The sequence below is a fragment of the Gossypium hirsutum genome, chromosome D10, assembly GCF_007990345.1.
Source record: "Gossypium hirsutum isolate 1008001.06 chromosome D10, Gossypium_hirsutum_v2.1, whole genome shotgun sequence".
NCBI classification, from domain to species: Eukaryota; Viridiplantae; Streptophyta; class Magnoliopsida; order Malvales; family Malvaceae; genus Gossypium; species Gossypium hirsutum.
This window is the reverse complement of record NC_053446.1, coordinates 56714090-56736090: the sequence shown is the minus strand read 5'-3', so window position 1 is coordinate 56736090 and position 22001 is coordinate 56714090. Positions and strand designations below refer to the sequence as shown.

General features: G+C 33.1%; 2 protein-coding genes across 6 annotated transcripts in view; both read right to left on the bottom strand.

Annotated features, from left to right (window-relative positions):
* Positions 1-20975, bottom strand: part of LOC107915566 (MDIS1-interacting receptor like kinase 2) — a 42067-nt gene extending 21092 nt beyond the window's left edge. For all 3 annotated transcript variants that reach the window (XM_041103369.1, XM_041103370.1, XM_041103371.1), the window contains exon 1: positions 17930-20975. In XM_041103369.1, the coding sequence (XP_040959303.1) occupies positions 17930-20537 (2608 nt within the window). In that variant the 5' untranslated portion in view covers positions 20538-20975. The remainder of the gene's footprint in view (positions 1-17929) is intronic.
* Positions 7031-11812, bottom strand: LOC107915279 (LRR receptor-like serine/threonine-protein kinase FLS2). 3 transcript variants are annotated; one of them, XR_001689244.2, is made up of 4 exons: positions 11487-11808; positions 9924-10038; positions 9738-9823; positions 7031-8023 (listed from the first exon to the last, which is right to left on the bottom strand). XR_001689244.2 is itself a non-coding variant. In XM_041103372.1 (2 exons), exons 1-2 carry the CDS (start codon positions 11746-11748, stop codon positions 10010-10012), a joined length of 291 nt encoding a protein of 96 aa, XP_040959306.1. In that variant the 5' UTR covers positions 11749-11801; the 3' UTR covers positions 9540-10009. The 3 variants fall into 3 exon arrangements, 1 of the variants encoding a protein (XP_040959306.1); XR_005919790.1 differs by having other exon boundaries at positions 9738-10038; positions 11487-11812; XM_041103372.1 differs by lacking the exon at positions 7031-8023 and having other exon boundaries at positions 9540-10038; positions 11487-11801.
* Positions 20976-22001: the final 1026 nt, after the last annotated feature.

The following is a 22001-nucleotide window of genomic DNA, read 5'->3' as shown; positions in this document are numbered from 1 at the left end:
TGATCTAAATTAATAAATGAAATAACAAAATATATTATATTCAAAAGTTATATTTTTAAAATATTCTCACAATAAGAAAACAAACATCTAAGATGGCGGATTCTGCGACTGCTGAAACATCTTCATCATATTCTGAAGTTGTAGCTGGAGTTCGTCATGTTTTCTACTTGCCTCTGCTTCCCTCGATGTTGCCTCCGCTTTAAGTTGTAGCTGGAATTCTTCATATTTTCTTTGAGCCTCTACTTCTGTCGATGCTGCCTCCACTTTAAGTTGAGCAATTTGCTCAATTGTGCTCGCTTGCATCTGAGTCATCTGGTCTCTTAACCTCTAAACTTCAGCTTGAGCCTGATTCCCCGAAGGCATGTATTGTTGCGAGCTGGATCCAAAATATTGGGTTGGGTTAACAAAAGATCCTTGAATTCAAACTCGACCATACTTTTCAGGACCCAAAACTTCAGTAATAATTCAGTTATCAATGTCATCAAGATTAACAGAACTATCACTCAAAGCGATTGCTTCATACTTCGCCCTTTTATCCCTTAGTTTCTTCTAACAAATCAATCAAAGAGTTGGAAACAAAATATATAATCAAAACAAATGCAACATAACTTAATATTATTTGCATTACAAATGACGAATTAAACCATTATAATTAAACATGATAAATATTTAAAATAATTCAAATTTTATTAAGTAAATATACCATAATTTCTGCAGCTTCAGTAGTCATATGAGATCCATCTTTCTTTCTATGTGTAATGTCAAAAAGTTAAAGGCGTCAAACTTTTTGACCAGACGACAGTTCCTACGATATAATAGGAAAAATATTATTTAGTAGAAAGTAATTAACATTTGACACAATTAATAAATTCAAAATACATTCTCATCAGCTACACAAGCAAAACTTTTTGACCCAGCTGTGTGCGTGAATTTTTGTTTTTGCCTACTTGTAGTTCCAACTCGCTCACGATCCTACATTATGAAGTTATTATTACGTATATTGTAAATACTATAAACTGAAACAATTATAAGAGTTTAGAAGTACGTAATACCTCTCATTTCTTTGAATTTCAAAATCTAACTGCATCTTCCCATTAGTACCTTAGCATTGCCGGCGGGACATTTCGCAATTTCTCTTCGAGGCTTATATTTTTCTTAAAATATTTCTTTTTTAAAGAACTTTTATGGTCTCTCAATTTGTTTTCCTAATGCCTTCTTCACATAATTATCTGAGACCTCTAAATCAAATCTCTCATACAAATAACACAAGTTTAGAAAGTAAATATAAATGAAACTTAAACCAAAGTATTATAAATTACATTCACGTTATTACCTTAATATTATCGAGAGCTTGATTTTTGTTACTATCAGGCATATGATGCCATGACTCGTAGTTGATAGGCAACAGATTGGCATTTCATGCTATAATGCCCAAGTATCCTGCTAAAAGTCGAGCTTCTAATCTAATAAGCTGACCAAGACTATTTCTAGCTACTTTGACACGTTCGACAGAATTTAACTCGTATAAATCTTTTAATAGTGTATGTCCTCAAATTTTGCGCCTCCCACCACTTTCAGCTAAAAAATGGTATATTATAACATAAAAATTTGAAACAAAAATCAATAATAAAAGTCAACATGCATGTAAATTAAAGTTAACATTACTTTGAATTTCTACAGATTCCTCAGCTGTATTCAGAAATTTCGAACATCCAATAGCAGTCTGTTGTTCACTATTTGTTTCTTTCGAATTCGGAGGATTTTGAATAATACTGAGATCTTACAATCTTCTTCTAGGCATTTTATCTACAATACACATAAAATAGTTGAAATATTTAACAAGATTAGGATTTAAATTATAATATTACGTATAATTAAAAAATTGTAAAATCTTACTACATCATGATTCGTAAATATCTTCATCCACATATTGGCTAACCCATTGAAATTGTGTACTAGTACTAGGAATAGTTTCATTTAAGTTTTGTTTTAGAAAAGACAAAGTTTCTGATCTTTCGTTGATGTCATCTCTACTTCCATTTCCCATGTCAAACAAGTTTTTAGGGGTGTTACGGAGTACAACGTACCAACCCTAATCAGTTGGATCTTTCGAATAAAAAACTTGATTGACTTGAGAAGAAAATACATACGGCTCGTCTATCAATTATTGTCCAGTGTAAATTAATCTAGAGAAGTTCATCATTGTAAAACCAAATATATCTTTTTTAATTCTGCGAGCAGTATTAACATCAGCCCAATCACATCGAAATAAGACAACCTTCTGTTTGCCATAATAATCCAACTCAATAATCTCAGTAAGAAGTCCGTAATACTCCACATTTCCCTCAACAGGATTACTGTCCCTAGCACTAGCGTAACTTGTAATTGAAAAATTAACAATTATTCCACAATTTTAAGTCCTCCTCAATCTTTTTGCGAGATTTTGTATGAAACCTGAATCCATTAATAAGGAAGGCAGCATATCTTTTTACTACTCTATTCAGACATTGAGAAAGTCATTTAACTTGTCATTGACGTCCTTTCCACTCCAAACCTATTGAATCGAAATTAAATTGATTAATTATAAATGTTATACGAAAACATTATTATTTGTTAATGAAAGCTTCAGTTGCGTACCGTTTGCCCTAACCATTCATGAAAAGATTCTATGAATAACTTATAAATCTGTCAATGTTGTAATCTTCGGGAGCATGAACGAGATCTCAAGACTTGTTTGTACTTACTATGTTAAAAAGTGGATTACTTGGTTAGAAGATAAACAAATTAAAAAGATGAATATTTATTAAATTCTAAAACTTACTTGCGTAATGGTTCAATTGGATCTTAGTGAAAAAGAACATATCGATGTGCTTGTACCCAATATCTATCATCTAAGTGTGCAATTTCAACTTTACCGATTGGTTCTCCATAACTTTGAAATAGATAAGTTTTAGCTAAGTTATGATTAGTGAGCCCAACATTTCTATTTGGTCTATTCAATCTTGTTTCAACATCTTCTAAATATCTAGAGCAGAAAGTCATACACTCCTCTGCCAAGTAACCTTCAGCAATTAATCCTTCTGGATAACGCTTATTACAACAATAAGGCTTCAATTTTCATAGGAACCCAAACACGATATACAACATTATCAAAAGTTGTAACTAAAGGTATATTCATGAATGAATGAAAACTTTACAAATAAATTAGCACCTCTTTATAGGATACATCCACCGATAGAAAATCGGTTCACCAAGTTTTGCTTCATGAGGGAGATGGATTAGTAAGTGCACTATAATAGTGAAGGAGGAAGGTGGAAAAATCTTCTCCAACTTGCATAAAGTCAAGGCGGCTCGATCTTGTACTTTTTCAAGTTCTTCAACAATAAAAAATTTACCATAAATAGCTTTCATTATATTGGATAGTTCAATTATACAAGACGTCACATTTTTTGACATACAACACCGTAAAGCAACTGGCAATAAATCTTGCATCAAGATGTGATAATCATGTGATTTTAGGGAATATAGTCTTCGATCTTTAAGACTCACACATCGAGATATATTTGATGCATACGCATTGGGACCTTTATATCTTTCAACACCATGTAGAACACTTCTTTTTCTTTCTTCGACATTGCAAAAATAGAAGGCGGCAACTGAGATTTTCCATTTGAAAGTAATTGGGGATGAAGATTGTAATAACCCAAATTTGCCCGGCCCAAATCAGAAATAAATAAATAAACAAAAATATAAATAAAAACAAAAATTATTAAAAGTCCATCAGTCCATATTACAAATCGAAAATGCATTAGACCCACTAAGCCCCAATATCACAGCCCAATTATTAACCCAACTACCCAATTACAGACCAAAATAGCTAAACCCAAACCCACTAAGACCCATTAACCTAACCCTAACCTAGTTATGAAGACCCAACACTTAGCCTAGCTGAGGAAGAAACCCTAGGCAGTAACAGCTTCCAGCGCCGCAGCCACCAAGGCCATCCTTCGCGCGTGCTGAACCACTCTGCACTCACGCAAGCCTCCATACACGCGCGCCCGCCACATCCGTACGTGCCACATCCCAGCTAGCCTTCGTACGACCGTACCTGAGTAGCAAACAACCATGCATAAAAGGAAAAGGATAGCAAAAAAATCGAAAAAACAATGAGCAGAGAAAATAGATGTGATTTTATCTTCATTTTATTTTTATTTCTTTTTTCTGATTCGGCTATATAAAGCGAAATACTACAATGTAAAGCTTCTACACACGGAGATTGAATAAAAAAACAAGAAAAAAATATTCAAAGAAAACAAAGTTTCGCAAGGTTTCTTTTTTAAATTTCTCTTTGTTTTTTCTTTTTTATTCTTTTGTTCATAGCTAGTGTAAAAAAGGGAAAAGAGAAAGCAAGTTTAGAGTGAGGAACGTACCTGGTGGCCGACTTGCCTTCTACTCCGTCGCAATTGGAGCCGGAAGGAGGTTAAAGGTGAAACGGTGCACCAACGGAGCTCCGTTCACTCCGTCCAAAATCGGAGATGAATGGGGATTTCGGGATTGCGGCACATAGGGGAGAAAGGACCATTTTTTAGGGTTTCTTAGGTTTTTGAAAAAGAGATTGAAAATCTGTTGGTTTTAGGCTTAGTTTAGCCTTTATTTGCTGAAAGAAACGACACCGTTTAGGGGTTTATGGCCATAACCCGATGACCCGACCCGAGCGTGGTAAGACCCTCGCATTTTGGTCTTGGAGGGGACATTTGCGCCATCAGTCCCTCTGATTTGTTTCGTAGTTTCAATCTGATCTTTCTTTATTTTCTAAATTGGTCCCATATGTTCGACTTGATTATGCTTTGGTCTACGCTAAAGACGCTGCGTTTTGGGAAGGGGAATATTTCCCATTCGGTCCTCATATTATTCGCGCATCACGATTTTTCCCTTCATTTTGATTTATTTTCATTTTTCTCCTTCCAGTTCTGTTTTGATTTTAATTTAATCCTTTACTTTGTTTGAATTTGTTTTTTTATATTTTATTTAATTATTTGTTATTCCACTATTCTTGATATATTTAATTCTAATTCTAATAATAGTTCGATGTTAAAATGTAACGTTATCCAAAACTTATAGTTAATCTTATTTTATTGTATATTATTATTAAAAATTTATCAAGCATTGTTATAGAATTTGTGTTTCATTACTTTAAATTCATTCTATTTGTTCTTTTAAATCTATTATATATATATATATATATTGTTGTTTCAAAATTATTACGTATTATTATTTAAAGTTATCTCATATTTATTTTATTGTTTTAATTATAATTTGTACTTATCTTAATGTTTTCATTTTATTTATAAAATTCTTCCTTACATTTTGCTATATTTTTTTAATCGTTCTCTATAAATATAATATCGCATATAACATTATTTTATATAATAAATTATTTCATTTTTATACGTATGGTTTTATTTTACATCATTATATTAACTTTCAATCCATTTAGCTTTTTAACATTGTTGTTAATATTTGGATGATATGTGATATGAAATCATGGTATTAATGTGTTTTGTATTGTTATTTATACTTATTGATTGTTTAACATTCACTAGTATATGTTTTAGTTTATGAATCGCCATCTCGCATTGTGTATTATTATTCAATCATTTTTTACTTGCTTAAAAGGTTACGTTTCACATTTTTTAAATACCGAAATCATTTTATACAAAAGTCTTTCAAAACAATTCGGGATCCTCGAAAAGATTGTGTCGTAACTTACTGGATTCCAATCTTTCTCGGGATCTAAGAAACCGAATATCCCTTTTAAGTAAAACATCAATAAAAAGCTCACTCTCGAAAATTCGATAGGCTATGACCAAACGCATCGAATATGGCATGTTGTTTTCTCGAGACGAGGAATTTTCTAAATAATGAATAATAAATAAAGGCAATATTTGACATTTAGGAATTTCGAGAAATTAAACCTTAACTTACTGGGTTCTGATTTTTCGTTTGACCCGAATAACTAAATGTCCCGGCCTCTCAAATGCATGGGTTTTTTTTTTAAAAAAAAGGGGATAGATCTAATTTTGAAGATTAAAAATGTTGCGCCCTAACTCACTGGGTGTGACATTTTCTTTAAAATAAGAGTGTCTCACTATTCAATTCAAGGAATCCAAAGGATCGTATTTTAAAATCTTTTCAAAGTTTCGACACTAAGACATTAAACAATCGATTCGGTACCAATTTTGGGCGTTACGAGGGTGCTAACCCTTCCTCGTGCGTAACCGACTCCTGGACCTATTTTCTCAAATCTCGCAGACCTAAAATTTATTTTTAATGGTGAACCGATCACACCTTAATAAAAGATCGGTGGCGACTCCCACTTTATTTTCCAAAGTCGATCCCATTTTTTTAAATTTAAAAAGGTGGTTTCGAGATCATGCCAAATTCCTATGTCAACTAGACCAAGTCGACTCTGAATATTATCTTTCGATTTTCTATTGACATTCAGAATTGTCCCAATGATGTTCTCGCAAACATTCTTTTCAATATACATGACATCAAGGTTGTGTCACAAAATGTGATGCTCCCAATAAGGCAACTAAAAAATACTTCTTTTTTTCCACAAGTCCACCTCATTAGGATCATCCTCTTTATCATATTCATCATCAATTTGCCAGTCAACATCGCTAACATACGCCTCCCTCAGTCTTCTCTTTGTTTTCATGTTGGGTGGTTGATTCATCTTCTTATAATTAAAATTGATATCTTTTAAGATGAACAAGATTTCAGATCCAATGGTCTGCTCAGGAGCTTCTCTGAACTCTTTAGTACCATCAAATAGAGTATTTTGAAATTTAAATCTATGATTTCCATCTAACCACCGATGATGCCCCATATAAGAGAACTTCTTCCCATTATATAACCATTTCGAACATGTTTGGTCCGCACAACAAGGACAAGCATAACTTCCTTTGGTACTCCAACCAGATAAATTGACATAAGTTGGGAAATCATAAATAGTATACAACAAAGCTACATGTAAATAAAAGTTCTCATTTCTTAAGACATCATATGTTTCAACACCCGCCCATAGTTGTTTCAACTTTTTAATAGGTGGCTACATATAAATGTCAATATCATTTCCGGGACCTTTCTCTCCAGGGATAATCATAGATAAGATTAAAGAAGATTGCTTCATGCAAATTCACGGAGGCAAATTGTAAGGAACAAGCATTACAGGCCAAGTACTGTACGAAGTACTCATGATTTTAAAAGGATTAAATCCATCAGATGCTAGTTCAAGCTTCATATTCCGATGATCGCTTACAAAGCTTAGAAATTTACTATCAAATGATTTCCAAGCTAAAGAATCTGCAAGATGCCTTAATAATCCATCATCGATTCGTTGATCATGATGCCACCTCATAGACTAGGCTGTCTTTGACGACATGAAAAACTTTTGAAGCCTTGGTATTAGTGGAAAATATCGCAAAATATTTATTAGCTTCTTTCTTGATTGTGCTTCACCTTCATCCTCATTCACATCTTCTGTATTCCTATTCATCCAACGAGATTTACCGCAAACATGACAAGACTGTTGGTTTTTCCTATCACCCCAATATAACATGCAGTCATTTGGGCAACTATGAATTTTGCCGTACCCAAGGCTTAAATCTTTTATCAGTTTCTTCATATCTTTACATGAATGAGGGATTTTTGCAAACGAAAACATATCTCTCAAAAGCTCTAACAGTAGTGTAAAAGAGTTTTCGGTCCTCCCTCATAAACATTTTAAGTGAAAAAGACGAATGTAGAAGGACAGTTTTGAAAATTTCGATCCCTCATAAATTTCTTCATTCATTTCATTAAGTAACTTGTAGAACTTCGCTGCTTCTCCATTTGGCTCTCCATCAGGTACACTTCTTCCCGTTTCGATAAAAACATTTCCACCAATATCACAATCATCAGATGCAATAATCTCAGGTGGAAATGATTGCAAACCATGATTGCGCATATGAAATGCATCCTGCAACATACCTTCCATGTCATCTTCTCTAACAGGCTGATGGTAAGCATTATGAGGATAAGTCGAATTAATCATTGAAGAGGTTCTATGAGGTGTACACTCTCCATGGAAAATCTATTTTTTATACCCAAAATAAAGCAATCAACAATTAGATGTTTGTAGACAATTTCACAAATATGCCAATTGATGTTGCCACACTTCTTACACGGGCAAAGAATCATATTCTTTTGGCTTGCATTTTGAAATGCAAAATTTAGAAAAATTTGTACTCCATTTCGATAATTCAGGCAAGTTGTTTATTTATAAGTATAATTAAGAGTAGAGAAAAACAATAGTATTGCTCAAATTTCTATGATTCTTATATATTTATGTAAGTTATGATATGATATGATATATATTTATGTATTATGTAAGTTATGTAAATTATGATCCAAAGTTTTTTTTATTCTTTAAATGTTTATGTAAGTAATGATTATCATCTTTGAATTTTAACTTTAAATTTAACCCTTTAATTATACTCTTTTAATTTTTAAATTTGTGTTTTTCGTCACCTTTATGTTTACTATACTTAAAAAGATAAAAATTAACAAATTAATAATTATATGTAATAAAGTTAATATTTGTTAGTTTTTCATCTATTAATAATTGAATTAAGAAAAACAAAATTTCATTTATTTTGGGTAAGAACAAAAGGGCAGAATGAAGAAGTTGGAGAATTTTTGTTGTATAAAATAAAACTCATAACTTAAAGTAGATAGGACTTAAGAAAAGAGGTATGCGTTTGGATATGCGTCTCAATATTGTTTATGGGTAAGTTTGAGGCGCTGAATTTAAGGTTTTAAAATTAATTAAATCAATTATTAAAAATTTATAAAAAAATTATTATTAAAAATAAAAAACTTGATTCAACAGATGGTTGAACCTCAATCAATTCTAACAAATCAAATTTGAATTTTTTTTTATATAAATTATATGCGGATTTAAATTAGAATTTTTTCCAATTCAAAATTTTAATTCCATCCTATTTTATAATAGATAATTATTTAGATAGGTATTATTAATATTTTTTTAAAAATAATTTATTAGGTTAACAAACAAATATTGCTTTTCAAATGTAAAATAAAATTAGGAGAATAAAAAGATTAATTGCAGAATAATTTTCCAAGTAAAATAATATTATTTTTGTAATTTTACCAATTAAAGAAATTGATGTGTATTTTTCCAAGTAAAATTATAACAAATCTCAACATTTAATCATAAGTAGAAAAACTTCCCTCTCAACCTTTCATTTATTTATTTTTATGTACATTTTTTTTCTTCTTTTCATTCTAGTTTTAATGAGAGGGAAATGTGAGGTTTAAGCCGTTGTTGGAACATTTTAAAAGGAAAAAAGCACAAGCACTTGTTTTAGGCAATGAATTGAAGCTGTAGTAGCGGTTGATTGAAATTATAAGCTATATTGATTCTTTTTCACATTTAATTGTAATCAATAGAAAAAAAAATGAAAAAGCAACCATTAAAATGGAAGGAATATATGATTGCAAAAGGTAGAAGAAACCCAGAGAAGCTTTGTGTTCATCTAACACCATAATGAGAAATTAAAGAAGCTAGCTAAGACCCAACAATTGTTGAACCCTATGTATTTATTGGAAGTAAGGGATAATAATTTAATGATATTATGTGCAATTTAAATAGAGCAATTAAATATACATACTTCTTAGAAATTGTAAATTGGATAGTAGAGTCGATTCCAACAACTAGTGTTGTGGTGAGCAAAGCATGCCCAAAACTTTTGAGATGCTATAAGAAGAATAAAAAGAAACTCCATAATAGCAAAAATAATAAAATAAATGAAAAATAAAAGAGTATAAATAGCAAAATTACGAGTGAATTAACTTACATGACGAGTGAGAATAGTGCGAACAAAGCGAACTGTAGCAACTACTAAGTATTTTTCCCTTCTCCGAGTCAATAACAAAACTTTTTCTATAACATTGTTAAGGATAAAATTACACCTGCAAACAATGAAGATAAGGTAATTAACATCTTCAGTTCATAAGCCCAATTTTACAGAACACAACAATTCACATAAGCTTGAGAGAATTTCAGGCTTTGAACTATTTTTACTTTCAACTTTTCCGGCATTTCCAACAATTAGCAGACATATATATAATAAATCACAAATGAACATCCAAAATTTTTACACCTGCATAAATAAACTCCAAACCGTTGTGAACACAAAATGGGAAGATAACACAGATACAAGATATGAAAATCACATTATATTAAAATCACATGACAAGCATTCTTCAGCCTGATTTCTAGCATCTTATATCATAACAATCACTCAGTGATCAACAAAACAAAAAAGATCAGCTAAAGTTTTGATTGTGCTCGTTAGACATGATAGAGCAAAAAGACACAAGCAAATTTATCAATATTTAGCTTATTCAATAACTATATCTCTATGCATGAAGATCCAAGTTGCAACCGTGCCTGCATTCAAATTTGAAAAATGTTTTTGCTTCTCTAAGAATTGCAATAAGAACAGCACCACATTCTTGTGCAGTAAAGCAAGACAAGGGTTAGAAAGAGGTTAAGCTAGATCCAAAAGTCATGATCTTAAACAATGAAGAGTAGAAGAAAAGGATCCAAGTAATATGCCCCAGTTATTTTGGTATTTAGGTTGAGCATAAGTCTATAAAATTTCCCATCTACCAAAATATAAAACTTGCACAGAGAAATCAAGAATCAAAGGTAGGCAATTAATAATTAACAATCTAGTAATGAAGGCAAGTTATTGTTTCTCTAGTTTAGTGCAAATCATTTCCCCTTCCTATATGCTAATTGTAAACAATTTTGTCTGGTTAATGTAGTGGTTCTCATGAAGGATATGTTTACTTGATCAATGTGTTCTAGAAGGCATCACATTGGTTTTATTCTTTTTATTTAAGAGCCAAGTTTCAAGGCATTAATAGAAAAGGGTCCCTTTTGAAAGATGAAACATGGAACCAATTGAAAAGATAAAGCATGCTCTTTTTTTTTTACTTAAAACAATGAGTGAGGTAATATATTCTGAAAAGATAATAGAAGCCAAAAGTTACTTTAGCCAACAGCGTTGTGAATTATTTTCATGCATCTACAATCTATGAAATTTCTATTGGAATTGGACCGGTTAGATTGTTTCTCATGAAATAAATGTGTGAAATTGTTCTCAGCCTTCCTATTTCTCTTGGAATGGAACCACTGATTGAATTGTAGCGTAAGGAGATCGTATAAAGACTTTTCAATAAGCCAAATTCTAAAGGGGTATTCCCAGAGAAATTATTGTGTGACAAGGCAAGGAAGTTGAGGTTGGAAAGGTTCCCGATGTATGAAGGAATGGACCCATACAATGAGTTGTTTCGAAGATCAAGCGTAATCAAGTTGGGGAAGTAAAAGAAGTTGAGATTGTGAAGCTTACCGCTCAATTTCAATTCAAATTCTCTCAGGGTCATATTGGTGACGCTTCCAGCATTGTTGCAAGTGATTCCAGTCCAATTGCAATGGTCTCTTCCTCCCCACAAAGAAGAGAGCAAAGTTTGGGTGTTGCTGGGGAGGCTAGCTTTCCATTTTAGAAGAGCTTCAGCTTCCCTGGAGGGTATGGTTTTAGAAGAGAAAGCATGGGAAGATGCAAAGAAGAGGAGGAAGAAGAAGATTTTGAATGGTATTGAGAAAGAAGGCATGGCTTTGATAGTAGAAGTTAAGGATTTTTGGTTGTTAATTGTGATCAAAGACACTGCCTATTTATACAAAAATGTCAGAGCTGTCCAATCACTCAGACAAATACATTTAGGTTTTTCCTTCAAATAATTATTAATTAGGTTTTTTATATTTAATGAAATTTCAATGTATATTAATTTGTGCATTTAGATTACGTGTTGTCACTTTGTTAAAAAAATTTTTATCTGAATTTATTTTTATGGATTTATTTTATAATTATTTTAAGTATTTTTAACGAGATACCAACATATAATATATCATTACAGTAAAGACAGTGAGTAAAATACAAACCTTGATTATTATATATGAAAGCGGTGAGGATAATAAGCCATATTTGTGTGGTTAATAGTTTATTTAAGGGAAATTATCCCGTTTGTTATCTAATTAATTTTTGTCATTTAAAATGAAATCTTTGTAATTTTATCATTCAAGTTTTAAAGTGTTTTTATTTTAGTACATAAGTATTAAATCTTTAATGACAATTAAATGTATACGACACATCATGTTTACACTTTTATTTTAGTCATTTGATTTTTAAGTCATTTTCATTTTGATTACTAGATTTTTTTTGAAGTATGGAAAAAAATAAGAATTAAAATGAAAAAATAATAAAAAATAAAATAATACATTAAAAATTGATCAAATAATACTTATTTATCTCATTGCCAAAAATTCTAAATTATATATCATAAAACTATAAATTACTATAGATTAAAGCGCTATAATTCTATACCAGTCTTAAATTTCTGATATTTTCTCTTTCTCCTTAGCTATGTTCTTATCGTGGAGGTCCTTTGATGGCAGCGATGTAAAGGGCTCGATGATCTAAAGGTTCTATGAAAGAACTTTTATTAGCCCCATGAAGACGTCAAAATTTTATTGGTGGCCATTGACAATGGAGGAAAAAAAGAAATTATAGGTCCATCGCAAAATGTAAATGTATGTTACTGCCCAAGGTATAAAAACGGACAAAATAAAAAGAAATTTTAGAATTAAACACATTTAAAACCTACGTCCTTCTTACAATAATAATTATGTTAAATGGATTAAGGCTTAATCAATTTATTTTATAATTAACTTTAAAAAAGTTTTTAATGAAATATCAACTTATATTGCCTATAATTTATACATATGATAATAGAGTGAATATGAATAATGACTAATTATTATATATAAAAGCGATAATTATGAGAGCCAACTTTAGCAATGGTTCCAACTTTTCTCTCCATGTCGAGCAATGAGTGGTTTCTAATACCCGAGAGCCAGGAAATAAAGGTGGAGAATTAGATGAAGGAAACATAAGGTGTGTTTGGTTGAATAGAAAAGTGGAAAGAGAGGAGAGAATGAAAATGTAAAAAGAAAATAAATTTTAACTGCACTTACTAGGAAAGAAAACTGAGAGGAAAGAAAATAGGAGAGATACAGTTTCCATTCTAATGTATAAAACAAATCACTCCGAATTGGAATTATAAAAGGATAGAAAATGAAAGAGGGATGTGTGTTAGTTCAAAATTATGCATTTTTTAAAATGTTCATTTTCTTTCCTCTCATTTTTTCAACTCTACACAGAAAGAAATTTATTTTTCTTTCAATTTTTTCATCTTTCCTACCAAGTACACCTATGAAAAGAAAAAAAATATTTTTTTTATGATTTTATTTTTTCTCTTTCAATTTTTTATCACTCCAATTTTTTTCCACCCTACCAAGCAAAACCTCAATAATGGAGGATGTGTAGGGACAAAGCTAATTCATATAAAATAGACATGTTCAAAGTATACCTAACTTGAATGGGTTGGACATGATGAAGAATATGATGAAGATGTTTCAGCAGTCGCAAAATCTGCCATCTTAGACTATTGTATGAATATTTTTAACATTATTGTAAGAATAATTTGAATTGTACTTTATTTTTCAATTTATATCATATATCATTCATTGAATTTAAAGTATCATTTAGATTTGCTGTTTTTGGTTGGATTCCATGCTACAGGAAGGGTTGCATATGGATGAAAATTGGATGCTACAAATCTGCCAAAGTTAGTGGTGTTTTTTGTAAAATGCCACTAAAGAAGGGTACTTCAACCGGCGTTTGTGAAAAAAGCGACGCTACAGGTCATGTTGTTTACGGTGATTATGATAAAAGCGCCGCTAAAGCCACTAATGAAGCACCGCTAAAGGTCATGTTCTTTAGCGGCGTTTATGTGAAAGAAATGCCGCCAAAATTAGCGACATTGTCTATAGCAGCTTTTTTTGTGGCGCTTGTGAAAGCGCTGCAAATACTTTTAGCGACGCTTATAGGCCTAAAAAAACGCTGCTAAAAGCCTGTTTTGCTGTAGTGATACTTTTAACAAATATTTTTAAATTTGGGATAATCTTGACTACCAAAATTAACATTTAAAAAAATAAAATAAGTTAATGCTTGGTTTGTATTAGATACCGCAATTATTCAATTTTATTTTTTTACCTAACTAATATTAAGATACTATTGTCATGCCCCAAATATAAATGGTTTAATTGAAATAATTAACCAAGTAATGACTTAGGTTTAATAGTTAAGTAGTTAGTGCACTCCTTATAGGTTTTAGGTTCAAACAACTGTTTTCCCATTTATTTTCTTTAGTTTTCAACAAACTAAGGTAAAATTTATATAAAAATAAATACTATTTGAACGGATAATTTAACAAGAGTGGGTAGTAAATCAATGGTTAAGTATCAACTCTATTTTTCCCCTTCTTTGAGCCACCCCATCTTTATCATTGATCCTTTTATTTGTCCTCCTTAATTTCGGCCAAAATGATGGGTTAATTGCCAAACCACCCCTAGGATTTTCAAACCCTAACTATTTAAATCAATCTTTTTCCAATTGAACTAGGTTTTCTTTCTTTCCCAATCCTAACCAGAATTTTGTTTTTCTCCCTATTTTTTCTTCCTTTTTCTTTTATTTTTTACATCAAAATTTACATCTTTTTGTTGCTGAGAATTATTTTTGTTTTCTCGAATTGGAATTAATTCCTGTTTGAAACGTTTTTATATTAAATTTGTATTTATCGATCGTAATACCCTTAGTCTTTGCCAAGAATCAGTAAGTATGACTCAAACCCGATGTTTAATCTTGAGTCTTTATAAAAAATTTATCTAATGATAATCTTGTGATCAATTAAACGATCTTTCACAGTTCTTGCTGAAATCTTCCATAAATCTTGAATAATCTTGAAATAAACCATTGATTCTTGCGTAAACGTCGTTTGAAGGACCCGTCTTAGGTGAATCGAACTAGATTTGATCACAAGGGAGGTCATTTGGGCTTCTGGTGAAAGGTATGTGTTCTTTTACGAGTGAATCATGGAAAATTATGCCTAGAATTACTGCCACACAGTTTGCCACATAGGTGTGTGGACCACATAGGTGTGCCTCTAAAATCCTAGGTTAGTTCGAATCTCACACGACCGTGTCTCCCTTGTAGGTTAATTTTACAATTTCCACATGACCACAGTATGTTACATGATCTAACCACACGGCCGTGCAACCCCTCCACACGGTCTATAGCATACCACATGGTCTGGCCACACGGTAGTGTGTCCCCTACTTTATAGTTTTTTTTTTAGAAATTTATGATTCTATTGAGTTTAGTCCCTACTTGATCCTTGAATTGTTCTTAGAAGTTTTTGTGCACTTAATTGATCCTTGAATTAGTGTTTATATGAAAACCAATGATTTATATGCCTGAATTACTACTGTTATAATGTGTTTATTGATATTGATTAATCGAATCATTAATGTGTTATGAATAAACATGTGATATTAATCATGCCTACTCCTAAAGTGTTATTGATAAATTGTGAGTGTTAACACTGTTATCACCTTATTGAATACACGATAAACATATTTATTGCTAGTGTTGAACGGAATAAGTGTTAAGCATGCCTACATATTTTTGTGTTATTATGTTATAAAGTATGTCATATTGCATTGCATGAGGCGGGATGATTTGTACAGAGGAAGAGTGGCAATATAGTAATCTGCAAACAAGTGGTGGCTTGTCTACAAACCAAGTGGCAGTTTGTTTAATCTGCAAATATGTTGTTTAATCTAAAGTGTTTTATGATTGTGTTTATTATAAGAATTGCTAACCCATGTGCTTTGCGTGCGATTTTGTTTCAGTTTTCTTGTATTTGAACTTACACTGAGTTTCATAACTCACTCCCTTCACTGTACCTCTTTACAGATAACTCACCAGATTAGGAAACGAAATCAACAAATTGAAGGGCTTGGCTTGGATTGAAGTTATATTGATATTTTTATTTTCACCTTTTATTTATAGTACCTATTATTTTAAGAACTGTAACGTCTTATTTACATTGTGGCATGAGACATAGTTTCAAGTTCATTTAGGGTACACATGGTATATTTATGCTAATAATGCGTAAGTTTTATTTTATTTTATAATGCATGAAACATGGTTTCCTTAAAGCTACGTTAGTATCACTTTTTCGATACATTATTAAAAAATGAGTTTTTAAATAAGTAGATAATTTATAATTCAACCGATTTTGAATTAATTATTACGAAGGTGGTAAGAACGCTAAGTTTTTCAAAAAAAAAGACTAAGTTTTCACTAAAAATTAAGAAATGTTTTAAAATGACAAATCTATAAACTCCGCCAGCTTAGTGGGTCATCTCTGTGGCCAACGTAATCTTCTGAATTCGGGTCTAACATTTAGGCTGGGTTGGGGAGGTTACAACTATTTTATACTTTGACATTGCAATTATTTAACTTTATTTTTATCAAACTATTTAGATTTAAGGTTAATTTGATAGAATGTGTAAATTTTGAGGACTAAATATGTTGTTATACTAAGTGAAAAGGCTACTCCATTATTTTCGTTAACAACTTAATCGGTGGGTGACTAGAACAGAAATGAATGGTAACATTAATGATGAAATTGAAAGTTTTTAAAGTTCAATGATAAATATAGAAACACGCTAGTAGCATTGGATGACTGATTATATAGTTTACCCATATATAAAATAAATTAAAAGCAACATATTATAAACTTAAAAACTAGTCAAGTTAGGGCTAGACTCCAACTTTGAATATTGATGCTAGAGTATAGCATATCATATTTTAAATGGACCTAATTTTTTTCTATATCAAAACATAGGAGAAATTCTGTACTCAAATCATTAGGTTTTTCTAGTAGACCCTTCCAACTTCATCGAAACATCTGTACAGTGTTTAAATAATATATATGGAACTGAAATGGAGTACAAAGGATAACTTAACGGACATGATAAAATAGGATACAAAATAAAACAAGATAATTTAAAAAACATAATAAAATCCACAACGACAACCGCAACACTTTCTTCTATTCCAAGCTATGACATAAGCAAAATACTTGCCATCCTGCTACCCTTCCAACGCACTTCATTCTCTACATCCAAATTCAGTGCGTAAGCATTTGATTCTCAACAAAGGCTTTATCATTAGAATGCTTCACCATTTTCAAAACAAAGCTGAGAAATAAGAGATAATTGGAAGAAACAGAGATAAAAAAGAGTTTATATAAAGAAAATTTACATACCATACCTAGAAATATGTTTGATACTGTATCACCTTAGTTAGTCATTGCAGACTACATCACTCAATAGTTCTTCAAATTTTATGGACTTAAAAGGGCTCGGTAAAGGAAGGGATTGACGACCAAGCGCTTGAGAAACTTGCTGCATGGTAGGCCGAAGTTGGGGATTGCCATTCAAGCATGCCAATGCTATCTTCATAGTAGAGACCAAGTCTTTGGAAGATTGGCCTACTGGTGGTGAAAGGCGTTGGTCTATTGTGTCTTTCAGTAAAACCTGTTGGTCATTTGACAGCGATGACGATGTTGATTCCAATGATGAAAAATACGAAATAAGATCACCAGGATGCCTCCCCAAAAAAACTTCCATCGTTATCACCCCAAAACTGTAGACATCACACTTCTCATCTACTCTCATTATATAAGCCAACTCTGTATAAAAGATTTTACTAGTTAGCATATGCTATTTAAACTTTGTTTATTTAACAACATGCAAGAAATGAACAGTTTTAATCAAATAGAGAACATGTTCAAATCATTTTTAGGAAAAAGAATTAGTTAATACCTGGAGCTATATACCCGTAGGTACCCGCAAGTGAAGTCCAATTGGAGGAGTCAGGCTTTAAAATCCTAGCAGTGCCAAAATCAGAGACACGAGTTTCATAGTCCAAATCCAAGAGAACATTGTTGCTAGATATGTCTCGATGAACTATAGGTTGTGAATGACCATGATGCATATAAGACAAAGCATTAGCCAATCCTTTAGCAACATTTACCCTCTTCTTCCAGTCCAGCTCCTTAGCCTGTTCATTGTTGCTTAACACCATTCTCAAACTTCCCCTTTCCACAAGCTCATAAACCAGAAAAGAATGCTTTGGATGTGAACAAAAACCATACATCTTCACAATGTTACGGTGCCTTATTTCTAATAAAGCCATAACCTCGCTTTCAAAGGCTTTCAAGTTGTTGATATGTATGTTGTCTTCAGATCGGTAAAGTTTCTTCACAGCAACCACCTGACCAGTTGGTAATGCAGCTTTATAGACACTTCCATATCCTCCTGAACCAATGCAATAGTTGGAGCTAAAATCTTCAGTGGCTTCGATAATGTTGTCATGGAGTACTCTTCCATTAAATCCCAATACAGTAAAAACATCTCCTTGTGGTTCATCCCTTGGATTTGATTCTTTGGTTTGAGTTTTTTTGTAGAAAGTAAAGAAACTTCCAACCAATAAAAATAGCAAAAGTAGATCGCCAAAGAGTGGAAGCATAACTGATATGATGGCTTTGGTCCTTTTTCCATGACCATGGTTGGCCAGAAAAGAAGGAACACAAGCCATTAGTCCAGTGGCATTACCACATAGGCCTTTATTGTTTCTCAAGGCATCAAAGGAAGCCTCATGAAAAGCCTTAAGATTTGGAATAGGACCTTCAAATTGATTGAAAGATATGTTCACAAATCTCAAACCACGTAAATCATTAAAAGCTTCTAGGATGGAACCGTTGAGCATATTGTGAGAAAGGTTCAATACTTCCAAGGATTGTAATTTTCCAAACTGTTGTGGGATACCTCCAATAAGTGAGTTCTGACTCAAATCTAGGCTTTGAAGAGCATTAATGCTGCTTATTGAGGATGGAATGCTCGCTTCGAGGCTGTTCTTGTTCAAATTCAAGTTGAATAACTTGAAGCAATTTCCAAGATCATCAGGAATAGGCCCACTTAAATTGTTTGATGCCAAGTCAAGTTGTTCTAGTTTTGAAAGAAGTCCAATCTCTGACGGAATTTTGCCAGAAAATTGGTTACCACTTAGAAAAAGACGGCTCATCGTTTTCAACTTTCCCAATTCCTTAGGAATCTCACCATTTAGATGATTCGAAGAGAGATCAAGTTGTTGTAATTGGGTTGCATGTCCCAATTCGAACGGAATCTTTCCAGAAATGTTATTGTTGGAGATCTGTAGGTTTGTTAGATTATGGCATTGTCCCCAATTTGGAGAAAGTTCACCGAAAAGGTTGTTGTTGCTTAATGAAATAAAATTCAAATTTGGGTATATACCAAAAGCTTCTGATATATTTCCCGTTAAGTGGTTTCCTTCAAGCCTAACTCTGTATAAGCTTGTACAGTTTCTCAAACTTGATGGAATCAAACCAATCAATCTATTGTTGGAAGCTGTAAAATGAGTGAGCAATCCCCCCAGACATACATTCTCAGGTAATGAACCATTAAGATGGTTGTCTGATAATTGTAATGATTGTAAATGAGTAAGATTGTTCAGAGTTTGAGGAACAAGGCCCGATAAACTATTGCCAAAAACCTTAAGTACCGACAACTTGTTTAAGTTTCCCATGGAAGTTGGGATTGGACCAGAAAGCCCATTAAAGTGAAACACAAGATTATCCAAGTCAGTTAAGTTTCCTATGGAATGGGGGATGACACCAGTGAGATTATTGTCCGCCAACTGAAACGCGAAAAGCGATTTGAGCATTCCTATCTCATTGGGGATAGAACCAGAGAGATTATTACCCCACAGATAGAGCCATTTCATGTTACTTAAGTTTCCTATACATGTTGGGATAGTACCAGTTAGGTAATTGTTTGAAAGATCAAGCACCCAAAGTGTTCTAATCATTCCGATCTCTTTAGGTATGGAACCATTGAGCCTATTGTCAACGAGGATAATTTGGGATAAATTCTGTAAGTCTCCAATAGAAATAGGTATTGTACCAGTGAGATGGTTTTGGTAAAGAAAAAGCACAGAAAGTGAACTCAACCTTCCTATACCAGAAGGAATACTTCCAGAGATATTATTTTGTGACAAGTCCAGGTCATGAAGCTTCGTAAGGTTCAAAATTTCTATTGGAATGGGACCAGTTAGATTGTTTCTCATGAAATAAATGTATGAAATTGTACTCAGCCTTCCTATTTCTCGTGGAATGGAACCACTGAGTGATTTCTCTCCTAAGGAGATCAAAGAAAGACTTTTCAATAAGCCAATTTCTAAGGGGATATTCCCAGAGAAATTATTGTATGACAAGTCAAGGAAGTTGAGATTGGAAAGGTTCCCGATGTGTGAAGGAATGGAACCATACAATGAGTTGTTTCGAAGCTGAAGCCAAATCAAGTTGGGGAAGTATGTTGAAGTCAGCTCCCGTATAGCAGCAAAGGTGGCCATGCAGGGAACGTGCTTCAACAGCAAATTGGTGCAGCAAGCTGAAGCTATTCATTTAGTTTCTTTAAACAAATGTTTTGTATTTAGTTAGGATCAAACTTAGTTGGTAGCTGCATTTTGATGTAACTAAGTGATGAATGACAAGTTTAGGTAGCTGTTTATGTATTCAAACAAGTTTGCCAAGTTACTAGGCAAATTAGTGGTGTTAGGTAAGTTATTAGGTGGTAACTTGTTTGTTTTGCTAATGTAATCCCTTATATGTATTGGCATCATGCCTTCTTAAAAAAGTTAATGAAAATTCAGCTCATTTTCATTCGAATCTCTCTCTTTCTTTTCTGTTTTCCATTGTAAGTTTTTTTCTTCCTTGATTGTTTCTGCTGCAAGCCTCGAGACTTGCTGTTTAAGCAAGCTGAAATCAGCTTGTTGCTGCCTCTTGCACCAATAATTGGTATCTAGAGCCCTTGTCTTAGTGGACCTGTTGCTTCAAACCAAGGAACCTGATGGCTTCTTCAGGATTTTCACCAGCAGCCCCACCAGTCTTCAATGGAGAAGGCTTTCACATATGGCTGGTCAAGATGAAGACTTACCTACAGGCCTTCGATCTGTGGGAAGTTGTCAACACAGATGCTGAGCCAGCACCACTGAGGGCTAATCCCACAGTAGCTCAGATCAGGCAACATGCTGATGAGAGGACCAAAAGGCACAAAGCCATGTCCTGCATCCAGAACTGTGTGCCAGATGTCATCTTCACCAGAATCATGGCCTGTGAGACTCCAAAACAGGCCTGGGATAAGCTTAAGGAGGAGTTTCAAGGCACTGAGAGAACAAGGCAACAGCAGCTGTTGAATTTGAGAAGGGATTTCGAGAACCTGAAAATGAAGGAAGAAGAAACAGTGAAGCAGTATGCAGACAGAATCATGGCAGTGGTTAACAGTATAAGGCTCCTAGGTGAACACTTTGATGAGGCAATGATAGTGGAGAAAGTCCTCTCCACTTTGCCTGAGAGATATGAGGCCAAGATATCCTCTCTAGAGGACTCAAGAGATCTTACTACCATCTCTTTGACTGAGCTAATCAACACCTTCTATGCTCAGAAACAAAGGAGAGCTAGCAGAACTGAAGACAACCAAGAAGGTGCATTCAATGTCAAGGCCAGAGAAGCCTCGAGCATCAATGCTCCTAGAGGTAAAAAGCCTTGGAAAAGTAGACCTAAGCCTGATGCTGCAAGGAGCAATGACCAGCCCTGCAGACATTGTAAAAGGCCAGGTCATCCAGAAGGCAGATGCTGGTTCAGGCCAGATGCAGTATGCCAATACTGCAAGAAGAAAGGCCATGTTGAAAGGGTTTGCAAAAATAGAACCAAGCCAAGGCAAAGCCAATTTCAACAACCAAAGGTTGAAGCTCAGGTAGCTGAGGACAGTAGTGACCAAGAAGAGCAGGTCTTTGCTGTGTCTTGCTTAGCTGCTG

Coding starts and splice junctions, on each gene's coding strand:
- LOC107915279 (XM_041103372.1), bottom strand. CDS start 11,748: ATGCCTTCTTTCTCAATACCATTCAAAATCTTCTTCTTCCTCCTCTTC. Junction 10,039..11,486: donor ATTTGAATTGAAATTGAGCG/GTAAGCTTCACA, acceptor CATTGTTTGCAG/GTGTAATTTTATCCTTAACA.